This window comes from Archocentrus centrarchus, chromosome 16, assembly GCF_007364275.1.
Source record: "Archocentrus centrarchus isolate MPI-CPG fArcCen1 chromosome 16, fArcCen1, whole genome shotgun sequence".
NCBI lineage: Eukaryota > Metazoa > Chordata > Actinopteri > Cichliformes > Cichlidae > Archocentrus > Archocentrus centrarchus.
In genome coordinates this window covers 5,282,990-5,304,263 of record NC_044361.1, presented here as the reverse complement: position 1 = coordinate 5,304,263, position 21,274 = coordinate 5,282,990, and the positions used below count along the sequence as shown (strand labels likewise).

Here is a 21,274-nt window from a genome sequence, read left to right as displayed (position 1 = left end):
AGCTCTTACAGGGGTGTGACAGTGAAGCAGCTCAGACAGATACAAAGGTGGCAGTCCGTTTAAGGCTTTAAAAGTAAACAATAAAATCTTAAAATCGATTCTAAAACGGACAGGGAGCCAGTGAAGGGATGACAGGACTGGGGTAATGTGTTCATGCTTTTTAAACCGGTTAAAAGACGAGCTGCCGCATTCTGGACTACCTGCAGGCGGCGCACAGATGATTGATCTATGCCAAAGTACAGAGAATTACAGTAGTCCAGGCGGGAAGTAATAAAAGCATGAATAACTTTTTCCAGGTCCTGCTGTGGGAGATAAGGTTTTACCTTGGCAATGACTCTGAGTTGGTAAAAACTGATTTTGGTAACAGCACTTACTTGCTGAGTTTGTCTAAGAGCAGTTGAACATTATAGGTATAATGAATCAGTCATGAATGAATATTTACTGGGGTTTGCTGGATGAAATTCCTATTTTCTCATATAAATGTTATTAAGTGACACCAAAGTGACCAGAAAATGGCCTATTATTAGGAATTTATGCCTGTGTAAATTAGGTCACCACATTTTGATGCTTAGAAATCAGGATTCAGAGTTCACACTAATCTCGAGTCAAGGACACGTGAGTTTTATATTTCTGTAACTAATAGGTCAGTGTGTTATGAAACCACCACTTAGGCGTTTCCAAAACTGAAAACATGATAATTTGAGGTTGTACGTACATTTTTTTTTTAAGTAAACACTGTCATACAGCAAAACAATGCAACTACATTCAAACAGGATAAAAAATGATTTCTGATTGTATCCAAGTGGATTAAATTAAGCATCCATAGACTTCTTTTTCTGTATAAGAAAAAAAGTTGAAACTATTAGCAGTGGCTTCATACATGGTTTATTAAAATAAAATAATACAACAGATGGCATAAGAACAGTGGAAATAAACACATTCTCATGCCAGTCCTTACGTGTAATACAGTTTTTAGGTTCTCTGTTTGTGTATGTACCTGCTATTCTTGTATGTAGAGGAAATTGCACTTCCTCTTTAAAAAAAGAAAACAGCTCACAGTATGTTGTGAAACCTGTAAATTCTCATTGTTTAGGATAGTGACAGTTTGAGAAAAACAAGCAAACGCTTTGATGCGTGATGTTAATGAAACAAAGGAGCAACACAAATTCTCTCTTAATTTGACATATATATGTATATATAATATAGTGTGTGTGTGTATATATATATAATGTATATATGTGTATGTATATATGTACGTATATATATAGAGAGAGATTTTAAACAAAAAAAAAACAAAAAACTTCAAATGCAGTTTGAATTTATGTTTTCAAGGAACCATTGCACCCAATTTCCATTCATTTGGAGCAATAAATGTTGCACAAACTTAATTTTTCAAAATATGTTCCAATTCTGTTCATTAGTAACCTGTTTTATCTTCTCTCGCGCTGAACTGTATAGATATCATATGTATTTATTTTAATAACCCCACCACAACACTGCTCATAGGATGCAGCAGGCAGCACTGCGCAGAGGCAGGTTGGCGGGCAGTTTGACGTACTGCTGTTTGAAGCTGTTTCTCTTATTGTTGAGTAAAGGCCCGGGGTTCTCCAGCCCATCAGCAGGGGATGAAGACTCTGGCATCGTCTTTCCCTGGGGAACATCCAACTTCTCCCCCTTGTTGTTCTTCGTCTTTTGGGCTTTCTCCTTCTCCTGACACTTGGCTGACGTGGTAGGGGGCTCATTAGCAGCCTCTGGTGTAGGCAGGGTGTCACGGGGAAGGTCGCTTGGACTTGGTTTCCCTTCTGCTTGCTCCTCGTTGCCAGTGATGTGCAGGTTAGAGGCCATGAGTTTAGCATTGGTGCTTGTGGAGCTGGTGCGATTGCACATCAGTGGAATTCACAGTGATGGAGAGAGGACATAAGAAATGTTTAGAAATGCTGAAATTAAGCTTTGGTGCATGTGATCTCATATACAGTCGTTTGAAGAATTGTGGTGAAAAAGTCTAATTTTTTCCCATAAAGCATATAAATCTGTCTTCTGGGTAATAATATTTCCTTACATTTTCCCATAAAAGGAAACATAAACATTTTTAATGCAGAATTGTGTCTTGCTTCAGGATACTGTCGCTTATTTTCAAGAAAAGTCTTAAAACAAGGGAAACAGCACTGAGCAAAAAGTGCAATTGTGCTACTAAAGTTGCTGTATCATTTCCTTTTTCATTGTTTCAGTAACCTAAGGGGTTGCAAGCGTGAGGTTGTGTTTTTGGTAGGCAGCTTCACTCCTTCAAACAAACAAAAGCCCCTTAAATGGCCGTCCAGTTTGCTTTCTGTCTGCTGCTGCAGGGGGCAATGGGCACAACTCTGACTGTATCAACAGGGGGCATCCTGAATCCACACTGTGTGAAGAAGATAAGTGATTCTTTGGTGCTGACTGCTCTACTGTTCTCTACTCACCCATTAGAGCTCTTGTCCTCAGAGTCTTTCTGTTCACTGCTGTAGCGCAGCTCTGCCGGGGTCTTGAATGATAGATCTTTCTTTCCTTTGAGCCAGTAGGTTTTCATGTAGCCTTTACCCTGGAAGAATGTGGAAGATACATTATTTGATTTAAAAAAAAAATCTTTGTATACATTTTTTGAATAAATGTTTCATTGCCTCAGATAGGGAGCAGCAAAGTTCCCCAGAATTTTGCACGTCATCATAAAATTAACTGCAACTACAACAACAGATGAAATCCACACATAAAGTTGCAATTAAAATGTTCGTCTCAATGCTTTCTCAGTGGATAAGAGAGGCGTTTTTATCCAGCGCATGATGGATAGCAAAAAGATGTGTATGCTTGGCTTCCACTCACCTTTACAAAGATTTTGCCCCTCTCCTCAATGATATAGGGCTCGTGCTCCAGGTGGTCTTTGGTGGTCTGACTGATGTGGATCTGCATGCCCTGCTCAGACAGACGCACACACACAAAACTAAGCTAAAGCTGTCTATTGAGATATGAGGCCCATTTGTACTGAAATCTCTCTTTTTTTTTCAGTTTACTGGACTCTTAAATAACAGTTCTTTTTCTCGCCTTGTGGGAATGTATAGCGAGGAAATTGTGTTGGCACAAACGGCTTCCTTTTTTTATTTTATTTTCATCAAAGAGCAGATTTCCAACACAACATGACATCAGCTTCTATTACTGTAAGTAATTGAAAGGAAATGAAGTGAATAGTATGTTGCATCAACTAAAAAGCAACATGCACAGTGGCATCATTACACAGGAAATGGGTTTCTATTCTAATCTACATGAAATTTAACTGCAGGAAGTCATGAACTGTTACTGCAGTTATTTAGATTTTTGCTGTTGCTTATTTAGCACATTTTGCAGGGTAGCAGGATATTAAAGTTATTGTAGTCACCACTCCATTGCTCTCCATCCTTGAAGCTGTGTTAACAGTGTCGCCAAATAGACAGTATCGAGGCATCTTCAGACCCACAACGCCAGCTACCACCATACCTGAATGAATACCTTAGAGTGGGAAAAACATTTAATAGCTGATGCACTCATAAAATACCCAATGCATATTTTAGTGCAGTTATTGTTGAAACATGAAAAGAGGTTTACATTAATTTCTTTAATTTATGCCCATAGTTTAAGCAGTTAATTCACAGAATTAATAAATAATTCACTAATTCTTTCTTTGAAGGTGCGGTTATTTAAAATGGTTAGTGATGCACTTTAAAAAAAAAAAAGTAATTATTAAGGCTTTGCTTACCATCCTGCCACTTGAAAAACAAAGTCTTCAGTATAGCAATGTTTCCTTCAGGTGTTTAACATCTAGAATAGGAGACCTGAGCCTATAATGATCTATACAATAATCCAGCACAGGGAATGCTGGGATAGGCTTCCCAACACACTGATCAGAATAAGCTGTTTACAAAGTAGATGGATAGTTTAGTAGAGTGATATTTTAACTTCTTACTCTGTGTGCATGTCACACTCCACAACATTATGACCTATTTTCATTTTCTTACAGATGGTAGGAAAAAAATAAAAAATAAAACAGCTGTTCTGTTGCAAGTAGTATAGTATTTTAGTCATGCACAGTTTGATGTTCCTTTGAATCGAAGCATTTAGTGGCAGTTTTCACAGCTTCAGCTCTGGCTGCCTCGTGGTCTCAGGTCATAAGTTCTAATAATATTCTTACACATTCTTAAACCCAGTGAACGATATTCAACTGATTTAAAAAACAAAAAACAAAAAAAAAAACATTTTCTTATCTCCTCTCTGCTCTGAAGATATCGATGTCAGGGATTACGTCAAAATAGCGACCCCTTGTGACGGTGGCCATCTGTGTACTTTATCTGGGTCCTCTGATTGAAGAAAAATCTTTTATACAGTGCTATCTCAAAATTGTATTTTTTCAACCGTTGCGTGAACATGGCTAAGTAGTTGAGTAGAAAAAAAAACAAACTAAGGCTTTTTGAAGTAGAGGGATAAAGCCACTGAATCCTTTCCCGAAGTGTAGTTGATTGTATACCGTGACCTCCATATGAACAGCAGCAGGTAAACCTCACACATCCAATTAATCTGGGTGCCTTTCGATACCAAAGCCGCTAAAGCTCCAGACAGTTTTACTGTCTCACCAACTCTGATCTGGATGTTATCCCCGGTAGAAGGATCCTTAAGGTGGTCAATGGAGCTCAGCATGTCCAGGGCCATGTCACAGATATGGTGTGCATGAAAGGTGGTCTTGTTAGGCACACCTGCCACCACCATGTAGGCATCACGGATTGTTTCCACCTGGGCAGAAAGTGAAAATTAAAAATGCAAATATAACCTTTTCTCTGGACAGACCCCAAAAACTGCATGTGTCAGATAAACTGGGCACTATTAAAAATAATATACAGATACAGTTGTTTGTGTTGCTTTCTTGGACTGACTTTGTAGACGTTGTGTTTCTCGCTTAGCGTGTCGAAGACGATGTAGATCTCATTGAGCATGTCCACCACCTGCATGGGTGTAATGTGGATGCAGATCTCATTAAACTTGACCACGTCACTGAACAGGATGGTCACATCTGGGAAGACCTGAGACACACAAGACATATATTTCAAATTGTGACAATCTTACACCATTATACTTGCCAGGGAAATGTACATGTATTTTCTAAGGGATCTGTGGTCAAGCTACAGCCATTGTTGCATGCTGACACCTGAGTTCTTGTCTGAGTGAATAAAAGTTACTTTAGATGCAAGATGTGCTCCCACTGTGTGTGACTTGGTTGCTTTGGTCATAATTTCTTAATAACTAGAACAGCAGGTCTTTAAAAGAAAAAAAAAGAAAAACGGTTATGATCTCAATTTAACGCTTCACCATTTTTTGGAACATAATGTTTTTATATGTTGGGAGTCCTGCCATCTTTGTTCACAAAGACAGTCTCTTGTACCTGGCATGTCTCCAGAGCAGTGATTCCCTTTCTGAGGCGGTCAGCAACGGCTTTGGGGATCATGGCGTACAGCAGCGAATCTCCTCTCTTCTTTTCTTCGTCCAGCTTCTTGATAATTTCCTGCAGCTGAGCATATTTTTGTTGCTCCTGCAGGATGAGAAGCAGGACACAAAAGTCTATAGTTACAGTCTCACCTCTTTTAAAGCTCAAAAATCCCTCTTTGCATTTTCTAATCCTCTTAATCCACATCTTTCCTGCATGACTGAAGTGGATTTAATGGGTGAAATCAATAGGGTAGCAGAGCTTTTCACCTGGGTTCACTTGGTCAGGTTGCTTTAAGGAGAGCTGGCATTATTTTGTGCACTTAATGTATCATTCTACAAAATCACTGATGCTTTAAGTCATACAAGTCTCAGTACGCTTTTATAAGGTTATATGAACTACCTCAAACTGCCATTAAAATGCAGTATAGTTGGGTTCTCACTGGTGAACAAAGTCAGCTCTGTTGGCATAATGCTCTCTCTCTCTCTCAGGACTGAGCATTCAGGGTATTTTCTTCACCTGATCGAGGGCCAGCTGCAGCTCAGCTGATTGCTGTGTTCCAGCCAAAATCAACTCTCTGCTAGAATCGTGCAGGTTCAGATCGTTCACATAAACACCCATTTTTATCATGTCCTCCACAGTCTCTATACTGCAAGAATAAAGAGAGGAAATGAGGCAATGATTAGGAAGCACATTAAGCACGAAATGCATAAGGTGTCAGCATGCTAGGGTAAAATGTGGAAGTTCTGGTTTTTCTCCTGTTACACAACAGTAATGGTGTACTTTCCTGTTCTACCCTTTTGAGTTATTATTATTATAATTCGTAGTATAAATAGTATAATAATAAAACTCGCACTGTGAAGACATGAAAAGGAATATGCCTGTTTAAAATATCAGAAACAGTTCGAGGATCACAGCGTCAACAGCAAATTAAAACCACAAATAGGAGAAGATCTGAATGTAAACTTCATACTAAGAAGAACTGGACTTCTTTAGGTTTGTGAAGATGTTTCACTTCTCATCCAAGAGGGTTCTTCAGATCTTAAAGAAACAGACGGAGAGTCAGCTTGGCCCCATCACTGGGGCCAAGGTGTGAAACCTCTGTAAGATATGGCCCCGCCCCACCATCATGTGAGCTACTGAGGTCACCTGAGGCAGAGTAAAGTCCCGTTACCTTCTTTTCAAGCACTCGAGACCTCTCTTAGTATGGAGTCTACATTCTGATCGTCTCCCATTTGTGGTCTTAATTTGCTGGTGATGCTGTGTGATCCTCCAGCTGTTTCAGATATTTTGAGCAGAAAAAAGCAAAGAAGGTAGAAGCACAATAAATCACCTATTGTCTTTAGCAACTACTAAAGAGAGCTTTAATACTTCACAGACAAAAAGAAAATCTACGCTATTGATCATCCACGATGTAATCAGAGCTGATCCATGTTGGTATTAAGCTGCAGACTGCCATGATACTGATCACCAACCAGACATAATTAAACTGAGTATAGTCTGTCTTGTAGCTTGTGTAAGGTCTCTATTATTAAGAGTGGATATGCTTAGATGTCTAGTCTTAAGTCAGTACGATCAGTCAGTGTTGTCACAGTGTGCCTTGGTCTTACATGGGTGTCCCCAGGAAGATGAGAGAGTCCCACTGGGGGACATACTTCATCTGGCCCTTCAGGTGTAGAGGCTTCTTAGGAGGCTCCCGCATGTCCTCAAAGATGGTCTCACTGCACTTTCCTGAGGACCATCGGGGAGAGTTACTAGAAATATGACTTAATTAGAAAGTGTGTGTTACTAAAGCTAAATTAGACTTTTTAAATTGAGATGATTAAGATAATTAATTGGTTTTGAAACATTTGCACTCCCAATGATGATATATGTATCAAAAATGCTCATAAGATGTAAGAAATGTAAGAAATGCAGTTTTTTTTCCTTCTAAGATTTGACAAAGGCTGTTTGAAAAGTCAAAAGGGTAAAATGTTCTGACCAGTGACAGTCTGGAATGCCAACAATTCGATGTCCTCGCCTCCGGAGTTGGCAGAACTATTGTACTGAGTGAGAGCGCTGCTGTACTCTTGGTCTGTGCCTTTCATTTCCTCCGTTGCCTTTGGCTCTGATGGAGGGTGAGAAACAGAAACACTGAGAGGATGAGTTAACCGAACGAACCGGGATGAGTTAACCAACCAAATTAACAACGTGTCAAGATGCAAATCCCAATCACACAGCTGGAAAATAGCTGAATAACACTGGCCAACAAGAGGATAGAATGAAGGGAATTTCCTCTTGAAATAATTATACACAGCATTGTGCTTCAGATTAATTTCCTTATTTCATTTCCTCTAATCCCTTTTTACTCTAGTGATGAATATTTGAAACATATTACTTGTCTGTATTGAGTCTACATGGTTTGCATAAGGGTCTCTTTTGCATTGAAAGTTTATTTCCTTCTTTCCACATCTTCAAACTTTCCATCAAGTTGTGATCCAATTTATTAAAAACCTTATAATACATTATGGATTTGAAATTGAAAAAAAATATAAAAACATGGCCAGACCAGTACCCCTTTCTTCTTCTCTTTTTGCTTTGTCACACTCCTCCTTTTCCTCTGCTTCCTCCTTGCTGAGTTTCGGAATGTTGACCTTCTGCTTGCTTTCCACCACAGCTTTAGACAAAAGCTCAAACACATTGTTCAGATGGGTGTAGATCTGAAGCAAGTAGGAACATAGATTTTTGTGGTATTGAACAGTGATGACGACAGTGTGAGGGGTAAATTTGAGTTAGAATTATGATAAATAATTGGACAAGTCCTGCCAAACTCACATTATCCCAGCTGAACTCCAGCATTGGTCTGACCAGAGTGAACTCTTCATTGACCTTCTTGCCTTGGAGGTCAGAGAAGACCTCTTTGAGGCCGTCACCGATGCGGTACATGGTCATGTCGCGCCGGAAAATGACGCTGAAAGGAAACATGTCAAAGAAGATACCTCGCTTCATCGGCAGCTTTTCGTAACTCGGAGCCGTCTTCTGCTGTGGCATGCGGTGCTTGAAGGCAGCGTTGTCAAAGTTCATCTTATACACCTGGACCAGGACAGAAAAGGTAAAGAAGTCTCAGGAATGTAAGTTGATTTTGGGGATGATTCTCTGTAGACCATGAGATAAATAAAAATCATAGGATTAAATCCTCAGAGCAGAGATACTAATCAGGCTGTATAAAATGTGATAATGTAATGTTTATGCCATTAAGTATAATGCTTTATGTGTTTTATTAGAAAACAATGGTTAGTAGCATTAATTATATCATTTTTTCTGATTATTTCTGTAACAGTAACAACAGTTATTATGGTTTAGGTTTAAAAATACTATTTCAAGTAAAGCGCTTGTTGTACTGCTGGATTAACAAATTCCAAAAACATAAAAAATTATTCTGGCAATTGTTTGGTAATTACCGATACTGATAATTTAGGGCAGTTGTGGTACAAATCTTACATTGGGTGCTGGTCTAATAAATTTGTTAAGCACTGTGTGTCTCTTTTAAGCCCCAAAATGTTTCTAAGTTACAGATCTTGCGTAGGTGCTTAGACTCTATTTAAAGTTGAATGGCAGACCATTTTCTCCAACTTAATACTGAGAAAACAGAAATCTTTGTGCCCCAACAGATTTGGGCCTGAGGCAATAAAAACTCCAGGTTCCCAGGAACCATGGAGTAACTTTTAACTCACTTTGGATGCTCACATTAAATCTCTGGTTCGCTCTTGCTTTTATCACCTAAGAAATATTGCCGAGTCGAGTTCCATTGGGTCACGCTCTGAATTAGAAACTGAAATTCATGCCTGTATTTCATGACGTGGATTATTGTAATTCATTGTTCACTTGCCTTAACAAAACCTCCTTGGACGTTCTGCAGGTTGTTCAGAATGCTGCTGTGAGTCTTCTAAGTACTGACATATCACACTGTTGCTAATTCAATTGACCTGGGTCCAGCTCTGCATGGATAAGCACCAGTGTGCATCAGTAAACTTTTACATCCATACATCCCCAGCACGTCCCTGAGGTCATGTGATCAGAGCCCACTAAAGGAGACGCTGTCCCATCATGGCTGAGATCTGTGGACTGTAATCCTTTTTAAACTTGCTTTCAGGTAACATATTGTTTTGGGTAACTTTTTGTTATGTTTTTAGCATTTTGTTGTGAAGCATTCTGTGATATTTATCTTGAAAAGTGCTATCTAAATACAGTTTTACTTACTGACCTAATATTCCAATTCATGTTGGTTTTAAAGCGCAAACAGATCAAAACCTCAATCAGAATCAACAGGCCCAAATGGACTGACATTGCTGTCAGTTTCAAAGGGTCAGTTAAACCATTTCAGAAACTGATCATTTGGAGAAAAAAAAAATTATAATGTAAATAATTCAACCATCCATCTTTGTTGTGTATGTGTGGGCCCATTTTTGATCTTTCCAAAAATGGCTTTCAAGCTGAAGTGGTCCTTTGCAGAATTTTTTATGACATATTCTTAACGAATTAAGAGCAATGCAATAACAAGATCTGCAAGATAGCTATTTATCTTCAGGGAGCTCATCGAACACAAGAAACAAGCCAGTCGCTATGGAAGAAAAATGCATGACATATTCAAAACGTGTTTCACTTTTCCATTTAATTGCATCTGTGCATGTAAACACCAGACCTTATCAAGTCCCATTTCATGTAAACCGCTGACCTGAAATCGTAAGATTGGAAAAAATGTGTGCAAGTAACTCCATCCAATATTGACAGTATGATCCAGGTACGCTAGGATGCATAATTCATATTTGTTCTGCTGTAAATCCCGTCTTTACCCAGAGTCCCATCCCAATAAACACTTATCTCCATCCAGTAACTACTTGCTCTCTGAGTGCAAACAAGAATGCTGCCTGGTGTCTCATTAAAGATGATGGTATCCATGCTGATTGAACTGACATAGGGTCAAGGTCAGGAATTTAGGAGATGGACTGATTCTTGTTCAAAGTCTGAGTACCTACCACATATGTCATTTTCTCAGTTTCCTCCTTAGACAGGATTTCCACTTCAATATCTGTGCTGTAGAATTGTCGTCCCACTTGGGAGAGCTGCCCTGCAGGAATCAGACATGTATGTGTAGAGGTCAGGCGTGTGGCTTGTGTGAACTTAGGGTTAAGTAGGTTTATTTTTTGTTTTATTTTAAATCAAGGGCCGACTAGGTCAACCCTTTCTGTCTCAACAGCTGTGTTCTGATAAACCTCATTATTGTAGATAGATTTTTTTTCTTTTTCTCCTCAGTTTTCTTTATATATATATATATATATATATATATATATATATATATATATATATATATATATATATATTGAATATATATATATATTGAATATATATATAGATTCAATATATATATATATATATATATATATTGAATATATATATTGAATATATATATATATATATATATATATATATATATATATATATATATATATATATATATATACACACACATATATATATATATATACACACACATATATATATATATATATATATATATATATATATATATATATATATATATATATATATATTGAATGCTGTCTGAAAACTGTTTTTTTTTTTCTGGTCAAACGTGACAGTAATTCTGTATCAGAACAGTTTAAATTCTTCTGTGTGCTCTGAAGCCATTCTTTTTCTTTCTTAATCACACTGAGACCTGTGAGGCTAGACTCTTTCCCAGCATGCAATAGACAGAAACTCACACAAACACGGGAGAGATGTAAGCGATGCATTACAGACAGGTCTAGGGTTTGGGGTCAAACCAATTTCCTGTTGCTCTGGTAAACCATTTTGCACAGCTGCTGTTTACCCCATCATGTTTCTTGTTACCTTTGACAAACTGGGTGAAGCCCTTGCGGGTGCTGCGGTAGTGCAGCGTGAGGCTCGTCTCACATTCCTCCTCTACACAGAAACTTGGTGGCTGCACTTTTGGGAAAGAGAAGCGGAAGTACTCGTGCAGGTTGTCCAACTCATTGATGAAGTCCCGCACATTTCGTCCCAAAACCTTGAAAAAATGGTGTAGTTATATAAATGTAAATATTATTTCATTTAAAGATGTTTTTCATGTTGCCACAAACTTTGCAGTTTCTTGTCAATATTGTTTTTGCACACTGCATGTAGAGGCTGAAGATAACAATTTAACCCCACTGTTGCTACTTTCTATACATGGGATTTTATTTTTATTAATATACCTTCAGAATCCGCTCATATCCATAGTTTCCAATCCTCTTGACCATATAGACCCCAAAGGCGTACATGAGCTCATCGTGGGTCTTTCCCAGAACTTCACCTGCTGCCTTTGCCAACCGCAGGATCAAGTTGTCGCTGTATAGAAGAGGGAATGCCATTTTTTCCACCCAACTTTTGCTTTATTGCAGTTATTCTTTGATGCATAAATTGGCTGTTTGAGTGCAGACGTGGTCAGTATAAACGACATAATGTTGAAACTTTGTCTTATTTTGTTTCTTTTATTGTGATCTGCTAATCTGGAGCTCTGCAACAAAAATGGTTTTCACCCACTTTTAACTTTTGTAAATCTGTGACGTGACAAAGTTGAATCTGAATCATAAAAATCATAAATGGAAACAAAAACAGCTTGTTTAATGTGTAATATAGTATATTATTGCAGCCATCCTAACTTATATTACACAGCACATTGTCCAAGTTAACTATATGCAGTCTTAAAAGTTGGATCTATTTTTTCTCTATAGCTTTAGGATGCAGCATCTGAATGAGGATAAGCACTGTGGGACTGCTTATTGTATTCAATAGTTCCCAATATGTGATTATTTCTGTTTAAGTACTGAAATCCAAGACATTGTGCAGATTGTTCCTAAAACGATTAGCAGTCATCACAATATGCTGGGGATTGAAAAACAACAACATACTTGTACATCTGATGTCTGACAAACTTGAGGTGGGGTATCTCCGCTCGGTTCTCAATCAGTCTCCACACATCCTCGCCGTAGGATTCATTAATATAATCATTCACCGCTTCCAAATACAGGCCGTACATCTTCAGAGGGTGAGGAAGCCTCCCAACTGCTTAACTGAGAAGAGATCAGGGAAGAACTGACCTATCCAAAACACAGGCTTCGAGTCATGTTTTATGACAGTTTTTAAAATATTACCTACCTTCTGTGAGAGGACAGAATGTAGGTATGAGAATGAAATAAATATTCCAGGACAGTTCATATTCAGTCCACATGTAATGAACTAAAGAAGCAAGTATCCTTTTTTACCTGTGTCACACAACAATCATGAAAACTCAGGCAGCTGCTCCAGGCACCAGCTACATCTCAGAAAGTATTAAAAAAAAGAAAATAACTGTTATAGCTGTGTGCGTCCACTGCTGCTTTACACCAACTGTAAAATTTTACTGTTATAGAAAATATGAGACAATGAAGACACATCACAAGGTGATCAACCAGTGTGCAATGCTCATAACCCATCAGTTATTGACAATAAAATCCATAAAACACAACCCAAAAATGCTACAAAGCTTGAAAAGGTGCAAACCCAAGTCCCCTTACCTGCAGTCTCACGGTGCTGTGTTCCCCTAGGCTCCGACTGTGCCTGCCAGTGCTCCAGCATTGCTAAGAGTTTCCACCTGCAGCTGACATGTGTGCTCTCCCCTGACACTTGCCTGCCAGGTCAACAGGTGACCTGATCCAAAATAGTAGCACCAAGGCATGTTTGTGGCAGGTAATAATTTTTTTTGCTTTTTTTTCCAGACTTCAGTTTAATTTGTGAAGAAAGAGGTCTGGGCTGGCTGTGACTGGTTATGGGAATCCCTTAAAAAACCAGCTCAGTTTCCATCTTAGTTCACGATGTCAGGCTCATTATCCGAAATTAGCTTGTACTCTTTTGCAAAAACTCATTATTGCTACAGGTTGTTTGACTAATTAGTTTAAATTTGCATAATTACAGTCAGGTGCACACGAAACTGACAGGCATTGTGTTGAGATTGGCATTTGAAAGGTTTTGTTGCTTTGTGAAGTGTGGCTAAATGGATCCATTCAAAACATCCGGGCCTCCTGTTAAGGCTGCTATTATCTACCCCCTTGATCAGTGAAGGTTAAAATTTGACAAACATTGGTGTTTTGACTCATGTCATGATATCTGTTTTGACCACCAGAAAGTACATTTTGCATGTGAAAAGAATATTTTTTTTTAATGATGGAACAGACATATATATGATAAGTGAGGCTTTATTAAAAAAAAAAAAACAACCTGTCAAATAGTGTGGCTCACTCAGTTTCTAAGGTGAGCTAAACAGTTTAACATATCCACTAGGGGGCACTGTTACAACATCCTTAATTTATTACTGGCTCTTCCAACACTTCCACTGGTGGAGATTAAAACTAAAAAATGTGTGGCTGTGGCCTTTTGGTAAGGCCAGACAGGGAAGATCAAGCATTCTGTCATTTTCTGACATTTGTGGCCTTTTATATTTGCCCTGTTGCAAAATACACAGAGCTAGTTCAAAATCTAATTTTATTCCATGAAAAGACCAGTTTCAGTCATGAACAAAGAGAAATTAATTTTTTACTTTCACTTTTTTAATATTTAAATCCTGACCTGGAAGGTTGGGAGGCTCACTCCTATCATGCGGAGGTCTAATTAAGAAAACACTTTAAGCCATCTAGCCACCACTTTCCACCACACCTACTCTCCACTAGGCAACCAAAGGGGTGATGACAGCTAACCCGTACTACCTGCTCTGTGCGATAATGAGCCACTCTCTGTTCCATTTATTGTATGGCTTCTAGCCCTATTCCCCGCCTCTGTCTTCCAAGCAATCCCCTATATTCCACATGCTGCCTTCTGTCTTTAATGGCCTCTAGTGCAGCTTTTGCCACACTGTGGCCTGGGAGGTTTGCTGCTACCTCTTAGCCAGGGAACAGAGGGAGATAACAATGTGCTGATGGTGCCAACCACAACTCCACACAGATGCTGCGAGAGCTTTCATTAAAGATGACATGACTCATCTTCTTTTGCTTTGCCAATATTACACCCTGCCTTCCTTCCTTTCCCACAAAGAGAGAGGTGCCGCTGTTTCAAAAGGTGTCCATTCATGCCATTTTTCAAATGCTAACAGGGAGCCAAGGAACACCTCTCTACCATTGTTTGATGTGAACAACAGAAACACACACAGCTTCACACTTACACAAATGGGCACACAGCCCTGTTTTTCCTATTACTCCACCACATGCACCGGCAGTATCTTTTTCATTCTTACTCATATATGTTTCCTGTCTGTCCTTGCTGGTTATCTGGGCTGGCTGAGGCTGATAACTCTCCTAACAGAGCAACGATCCAATCTTAGGAGAGAATCAGGGTCACTGGAGGAAACCGTGCATAGTTGGGGCACATTCAGCTACAGCAAAAAAGATAGAGGTTTATATAAGTTGTATATCATCGAAGCACAAAACGAGCTCACCATTCAAAAAAGAAGAGACATTGATTAAAGCATCAGCACAAAGCACGGTCACATTATTGGAGCATTTCAGTAGAGCCGCACGATGGAGTTATCAGGTGACAAACTTGCACCATAAACTGCCGCTTATATTTTATAACCAGCAGCCCTTCGAGATAAAATTGCACATCTCTTTGCTGTAGCAGGGCTGTGACTGCACTAAAGCTGCAGGTATGAATCCTACGATGTAACAAAATGGAAATCTCTGCCTCCGTGGAGGAGCTGTAACTGCTGTGACCCCGTGGTGGAATACTTAATGGGACTCTATCTGTATCCCAGGCGTCCCATCCCTCAATCCACTGAACTATACCCCACCCACACACACACATACACACGCACGCGCACACACACACACACCTCCCACTGCAAACGAATATTCCAGATTTATCCTGCACAATCCCATGATACCTCACTCTTATTGGTTTTACTGTAGACACAGCAGGAGCTGCTCCATAAAGCTACGCTAGCTGAATGCTAACAATGTCAGAGAGTCTTATTGTGACTTCATGCAGCAACCAAGGTCCTCACTTTTGCTGTATTTATAGCTCCTCCGTGAGTTCTTCCCCCTCTCTTCCCTCCCTGTCTGTTTCTTTTCAGTTTCACCTGTCAGCATCTCTATCTTTCCCCTGGTATTCTTTACTCCACCTGATTTTTTTTCTCTCTTTTTACTATCTCTACAAAGACCAATTCTCAATCTCCTCCAACGCAGGCTGTCTCCAGCTTTCCGTCATCATTTAAGGCAGCATTTTGGCAGTATCAGTCCAGATTATTGTTATGGTTCAGCACATACATGCGCAGCTGTTTCATCCTCTGTCTGTCTACTCTGCATTATTTTAATTGAATCTTCCTTTGCGATTTAAAAGCGTGTCGTGTGGGGAAGTTGTTAGGCCTATTTCTGTGTGCCACTGTGAGGTGAAGGTAACAGAACCTGACCAAACGCTGCTCATATTCACTCAGTCTCTCTACAGGCCCTTTCAACTGCAACCAGTGGAAGTACAGTGCTCTTGGAGGTGTAAAAATAGTGTCAAATTCTAACAAAGGCAATTCTAAAACTAGAGATAGGAGACAGGGAAGTGTGTAGGGGGGTGCTATTCGGAAAAGAAAGGGAATTCAGGGTTCCGCAGTCTGCATATAAATATTCTATTAACTTCAGCCGGCTCCATAACGGTATGGCTCTGTGGTTTTGTATTCAGTGCCTGGAATTTGAAATGAAATTATTGTGGAGGTGGAGGTAGAAAGGGCGGTATTGGTGGTGAAATAGCCGCTTCCTTTCTTCCAATTTTCTCCTCTTCCCTCTTTCGCCCCTTTGCCTTATCACGGGTGACACTAATCCAATTTCAGCTCCGCTTGTGACAGCTCTAACGTGGTTTGGTGTACCGATTCCACCTGCCTTATGCACCCACACAAACATATAAGTGGTTCATGCACACTTTGAAAGGTCACATACAGTATCCGCACAATGTACACACTGAGGGATGCATGTATGTCCAAGTGTGCACTTTAAAATGCATACACACAAAATCTCACACACATCTGCGTCACTCACAAAATACAGACTTTGTCAGTTACTCAACACTCTTTAAATTATACATTTGCACTGTGACCAGTGAATCTACATCTGAAGTAAGACTGATGCAGTACATTTGGTCAGCAGGGGTTTAGGCTAAATTACTCATTTGCTCAGGTTTTACAGTATCTACCAGTCAGACTTGCCACCTCAGTACCATGGGGGTAGACTGGGAACCCATCTACAGACTGCTAGTAGCTGTCCAGGCCAAGCCTTTGTGTTTTGTTCACAATTTTTTTTCTTTTTTCTTTTTACAAATGCATATAAATGAGAAATAAAAAAGAGTGAGAAGGGTAAATTGTCAGTGGTTTTGAGATTTGATTAATGCAATCCTTTCTTTGCTTTCCACACAGACTTTTTACCTGCTACAAGCCATTGTCCATCGCCTACAGATTCTGTATGTATGCTCAAAATAATGAAAGCAACACTTTTTAATCAGAGTACAGCATCAAATCGGTTAAACGTCTGGGATATTGATCTGATCAGTTAAGTAGCAGAGGGAGTTGTTAATCAGTTTCAGCTGCTTTATTGTTAATGAAATTAACAACAGGTGCATGGTCGGGGCAACATATGCCGCGTTTCCATTAAAACCTACTCGGCGGTATTTCCTATTTTCTCCTTTTTCTCCTTTTTTTTCCTTGTCTCTCTCTCTCCTCTGTCAGCCTGTCAACTGTGCCATCACAAGGACTGTATCTGTATAAATAACGCAAATAAATAAAATATTAGGACAACATTAATAAGAGGAGCATATAGAGAATCTATAGAGCTCATCTTGGAAGAGTAAATATGTCTGGCACAACAGTGCATTCAGATTGCAATTCTGGTTGGAATATCTGCCAGACATGACAGGCTTAAAAAAAAGAAAAAAACTACTCAGCGTGGATTGACTCAACTTGGCATGACACGGTTTTGTTTTGTTTCCATTACCATTGAGGACCACCTCAGTGTGGGTGGAGTTGATATAGCAACACGGGCAAAAGTCTCATGATGTAATTTGTATGCGACTCAAAGTGTGTTAGTTTTTGTCTACACTGCCGTGTTGTGCGATGGTACCCATGAGCAGCCATTAGCTTGGAGACCTCATAATTAACTTTCTCATTTTTCATCTCATCTCCCACCAAGCACAGAAATGTCTGCACCGCCTCATTGCACCCCCACAGTGTTGGTTTGCGTGCCTCCATTTCTTGCAGTTGGGTTTTAAAAATGGCGCGGGTGATTCTGGTGAAGGAGTCACTCTTATGACTCCGCTAGTGATGACACTCCCTGGCCAGTCAGTGGCATGCTGTTCTTTGACGTCACATTTGCCTCGGATTGCTTGGAACCTCGGCTGAGTGGGTACTAAAAAAGTACCTGGTACCAGGTACTAATGGAAATGCCTACAAACCATGTTCAGTCAAGCCACGCTGAGTAAGTACTAATGGAAACACGGCAAATGAGACAACCCCCAAAACAGGAATGGAGGCCACTGACATTTTTTTTCCCTCCTCACATCATCATTTGGCTAGGGTCAGTGTCACTACTGGTTGCATGAGGCGATACCTGGACAGAAGCTGCACAGGTAGTCCAACTCCTCCAGGCTGGCACATCAATATGTGTCATTGCCACAAGGGTTTGCTGTGTCACCCAGCACAGTCTCAGAGCTTGGAGGAGAATCCAGGAGACAGGCAGTTACTCCAGGAGAGCTGGACAGGGCTGTAAAAGCTCCTTAACCCATCAACAGGATGGGTATCTGCTTCTTTGTGTGGAAGGAGGAACAGGATAAACACTGCCAGAGCCCTACAAAATTATCTCCAGCAGGCCACTGGTGACCAAATAATCAGAAACAGGTGTCATGAGGGTGGCCTGAGGGCCTGACGTCCTCTAGTGGACCCTGTGTTCACTGCCCAGCACTGTGGAGCCTGATTGGCATTTGCCACAGAATACCAGAATTGGCAAGTCTACCACTGGTGCGCTGTGCTTTTCACAGATGAGAGCAGGTTCACCCTGAATACATGTGATAGATATGAAAGGGTCTGGAGAAGCTGTGGAGAATGTTGTGATGCCTGTAACATCATTCAGTGATAGTCTGGGGAGACTTATCTATGGAGGGACACACAGATCTCTACAGACTAGGTAACAGCACCCTGCCTACCATTAGGTATCGGGATGAAATCCTTGGACCCATTGTCAGACCCTATGCTGGTGCAGTGGGTCCTGGGTTCCTCCTGATACTCGACAATGCCCGGCCTCCTGCAGCAAGAGTATGCAGGCAGTTCCCTTGGGCTCACCTGACATAAATCCAATAGAACACCTCTGGCGCATCGTTTTGGTCCATCCGACAACACCAGGTTGTGCCTCAGGTTGTCCTGAAGCTCAGTGATGCCCTGGTCCAGATCTAGGAGGAGATCCCCAGGGCACCATCCATTGTCTCATTATGAGCCTGCCCCGACATTGTCAGGCACACATACAAGAATGTAGGGGGCCATAGAAACTACTGAGTACCATTTTAAGTTGGTGCAATGAAATTGGTGCAATGAAAATGGACTAGCCTGCCACATCATTTTTTTGCTTTGATTTTCAGATGTCTTTGAATTCAGCTCTCTGTAGGTTGATAGTTTTCCTTTCCATCAAACAATGTGGTATCCTTTGATTCCTAACACATCATTCACTCCATATCAGTATAGATATCCAGCATGATCTCATTTTCCCATAGAGATCTAGTGTGTTTTCAAAGTGTTCGTTTATTTATTTATTTTTTTTAGCAGTGCACAATATACTGTATTTATGCAGACAGTGGAGATGACTTGAATTTAATGTATTCTTTGTTGCAACTCCACAATAACATATCTTTCCAAAAACTATGACATAGTTAGTGTTAATAATATACAGGCTTCACACAATATTCGAAGAAGCGATGCTTCCCCATTGTGGGACAAATCAAGGTTTTTCTATTCTATTCTAAACACGATTATCTAACTTTGATAAAACAAAACTAAAGGTTCATGTACTCCTGAAAGCTTGAGGAATACCTAAAGTAAATGTCAAATCGTTATAGAACTGTATTGTGGTAGCAAGTAATTCCAGAGTTGAGTGTTTGCTTTACTTTCCAACAGCATTCTGCTTTATTACTAACAATTGATTAAGTGGGGAAAAAAAAAGACTTCTGAAGCAGATTTAGACATTGTGTCAGTCTTTCTTTTACTCTCAGCACAAAACATAGCTGTAATGCATCAGCCTCTTGGGGATACTGTTGGTGGAGAAATTAGTCTCTTTGCGCCTTCTATGATGGATTTCTCCCTGTTTGATTATTGAATCTCGCTGCAGAATTGTGAGATTAGGAATAAGCCCATGGCTCTTTGATTCTGAGTGACTGACACCAAAGGCTGACATTAACCGATGGTTTAGAAATTGCATTATAGTGGCTCGAAATGAGAAAATTACACCCCCAAACAACAAAACCGGTAAGAAATGGAACACAACGGCAAAACTGTTGTGTCCAGTACAAACAATAGAGCTCACAATCAAAATTCAAAGTAGGGTTGGAAACTGTTACTTCAAATCCATCGATTTTGTAATACACAAACACGAGACAACAGTATTTTTACCTCAATTATATCTTACATCAGAAGTGTAGGCCCATATTTTAGCCTCAGACTCTTATTGTTCTCATGTCCAGATTCCTGGCAACCCAAGAGTGAAGTTTAGTAGACAAGGACCTCCAGTGATGATGTGAGTCATGACGTTTGTTCTTCAGAGATATGGATTTAAGTAGTAGGACACTGAGCTGCTAAGCCTTTAAAGAAGGATGTTGAAATGGATGACTCAGCAGTGTGTTGGATGGGCAGAGAAGTTGTAAATTTTTTGATACAAACAGCGTTGTCCTTTGACTGATCGTTTCATTGTTGCTGGAGTAACTTGAGTCAGCTAACAGATGTTCTCTGCTAACAGAAGCTCTCTGTTGATTTCACACCTAGATTGTATTATTAGCAGGCAGAAGACATTAAATGCATACAGTGGGTGAAGTAAGGACACTGACTCGGGAGGGTGGCAGCATGGTATTTAATTCTGATTATGATTATCAGTACTTTATGCATTTGCACCATTTATCTGTTTCCTGTCTGTGGGTTTCTGCATTAACTGGCTTTTATATGTAATTTACTGCTCAGCCCTCTGCCCACATTGATTTTTATGGTCCAAACAGCCCACACTGGAATGAATGACACCAAAAAGCAGATAATTGAGCACATTGTAAGTAATGCTGGCATAAATTCTGGTTTGATTTTATGCTAAAAATAGGTAGTGACTTCACATGTAATTTCATAACTGACAACCATTTGGCACATTGCATTATATATTATTTGTACAAATCACTTTACAATCATGATTTATGAATTCCTGTTTTGCAGGCTTCAAAAGTAGAAACAGACTTCCAGTCGTGGAGGTTTTGCAGCCTCTGTGAAGTACGCAAAGAGTGCGTACTGAGAGAGTGTTTGTGGGGTAAAGAAAAGTTTTGCATTTTATTTTAGTAACTTGAGCAAGTGCTGAAGAAAGCAGTTCTTCTCTCAGCTAGTAATGTTGCAGTGACCACACAACACAGGAAACAGGAGACAACAACTCAAAGATGATAAACCTTCAGTGTTTTCCTTCATCTCCTTTTGTGGTTTATTGTTGCCACATCGATGCACATACACAGTGGCACACATGCGTATACACACAC

The 21,274-nt window shown here is 39.9% G+C and overlaps 1 protein-coding gene across 1 annotated transcript; it reads right to left on the bottom strand.

Moving 5' to 3' along the window:
- Positions 1 to 1,500: 1,500 nt before the first annotated feature.
- Positions 1,501 to 11,880, bottom strand: LOC115793962 (soluble guanylate cyclase 88E-like). Its single transcript, XM_030749186.1, has 15 exons — positions 11,725 to 11,880; positions 11,363 to 11,537; positions 10,489 to 10,580; positions 8,288 to 8,545; positions 8,088 to 8,172; positions 7,455 to 7,580; positions 7,084 to 7,204; positions 5,993 to 6,122; positions 5,432 to 5,578; positions 4,926 to 5,072; positions 4,629 to 4,785; positions 3,437 to 3,510; positions 2,851 to 2,940; positions 2,454 to 2,572; positions 1,501 to 1,870 (listed from the first exon to the last, which is right to left on the bottom strand). The coding sequence occupies exons 1-15, from the start codon at positions 11,878 to 11,880 to the stop codon at positions 1,501 to 1,503; spliced, it is 2,247 nt and encodes a 748-aa protein (XP_030605046.1).
- Positions 11,881 to 21,274: the final 9,394 nt, after the last annotated feature.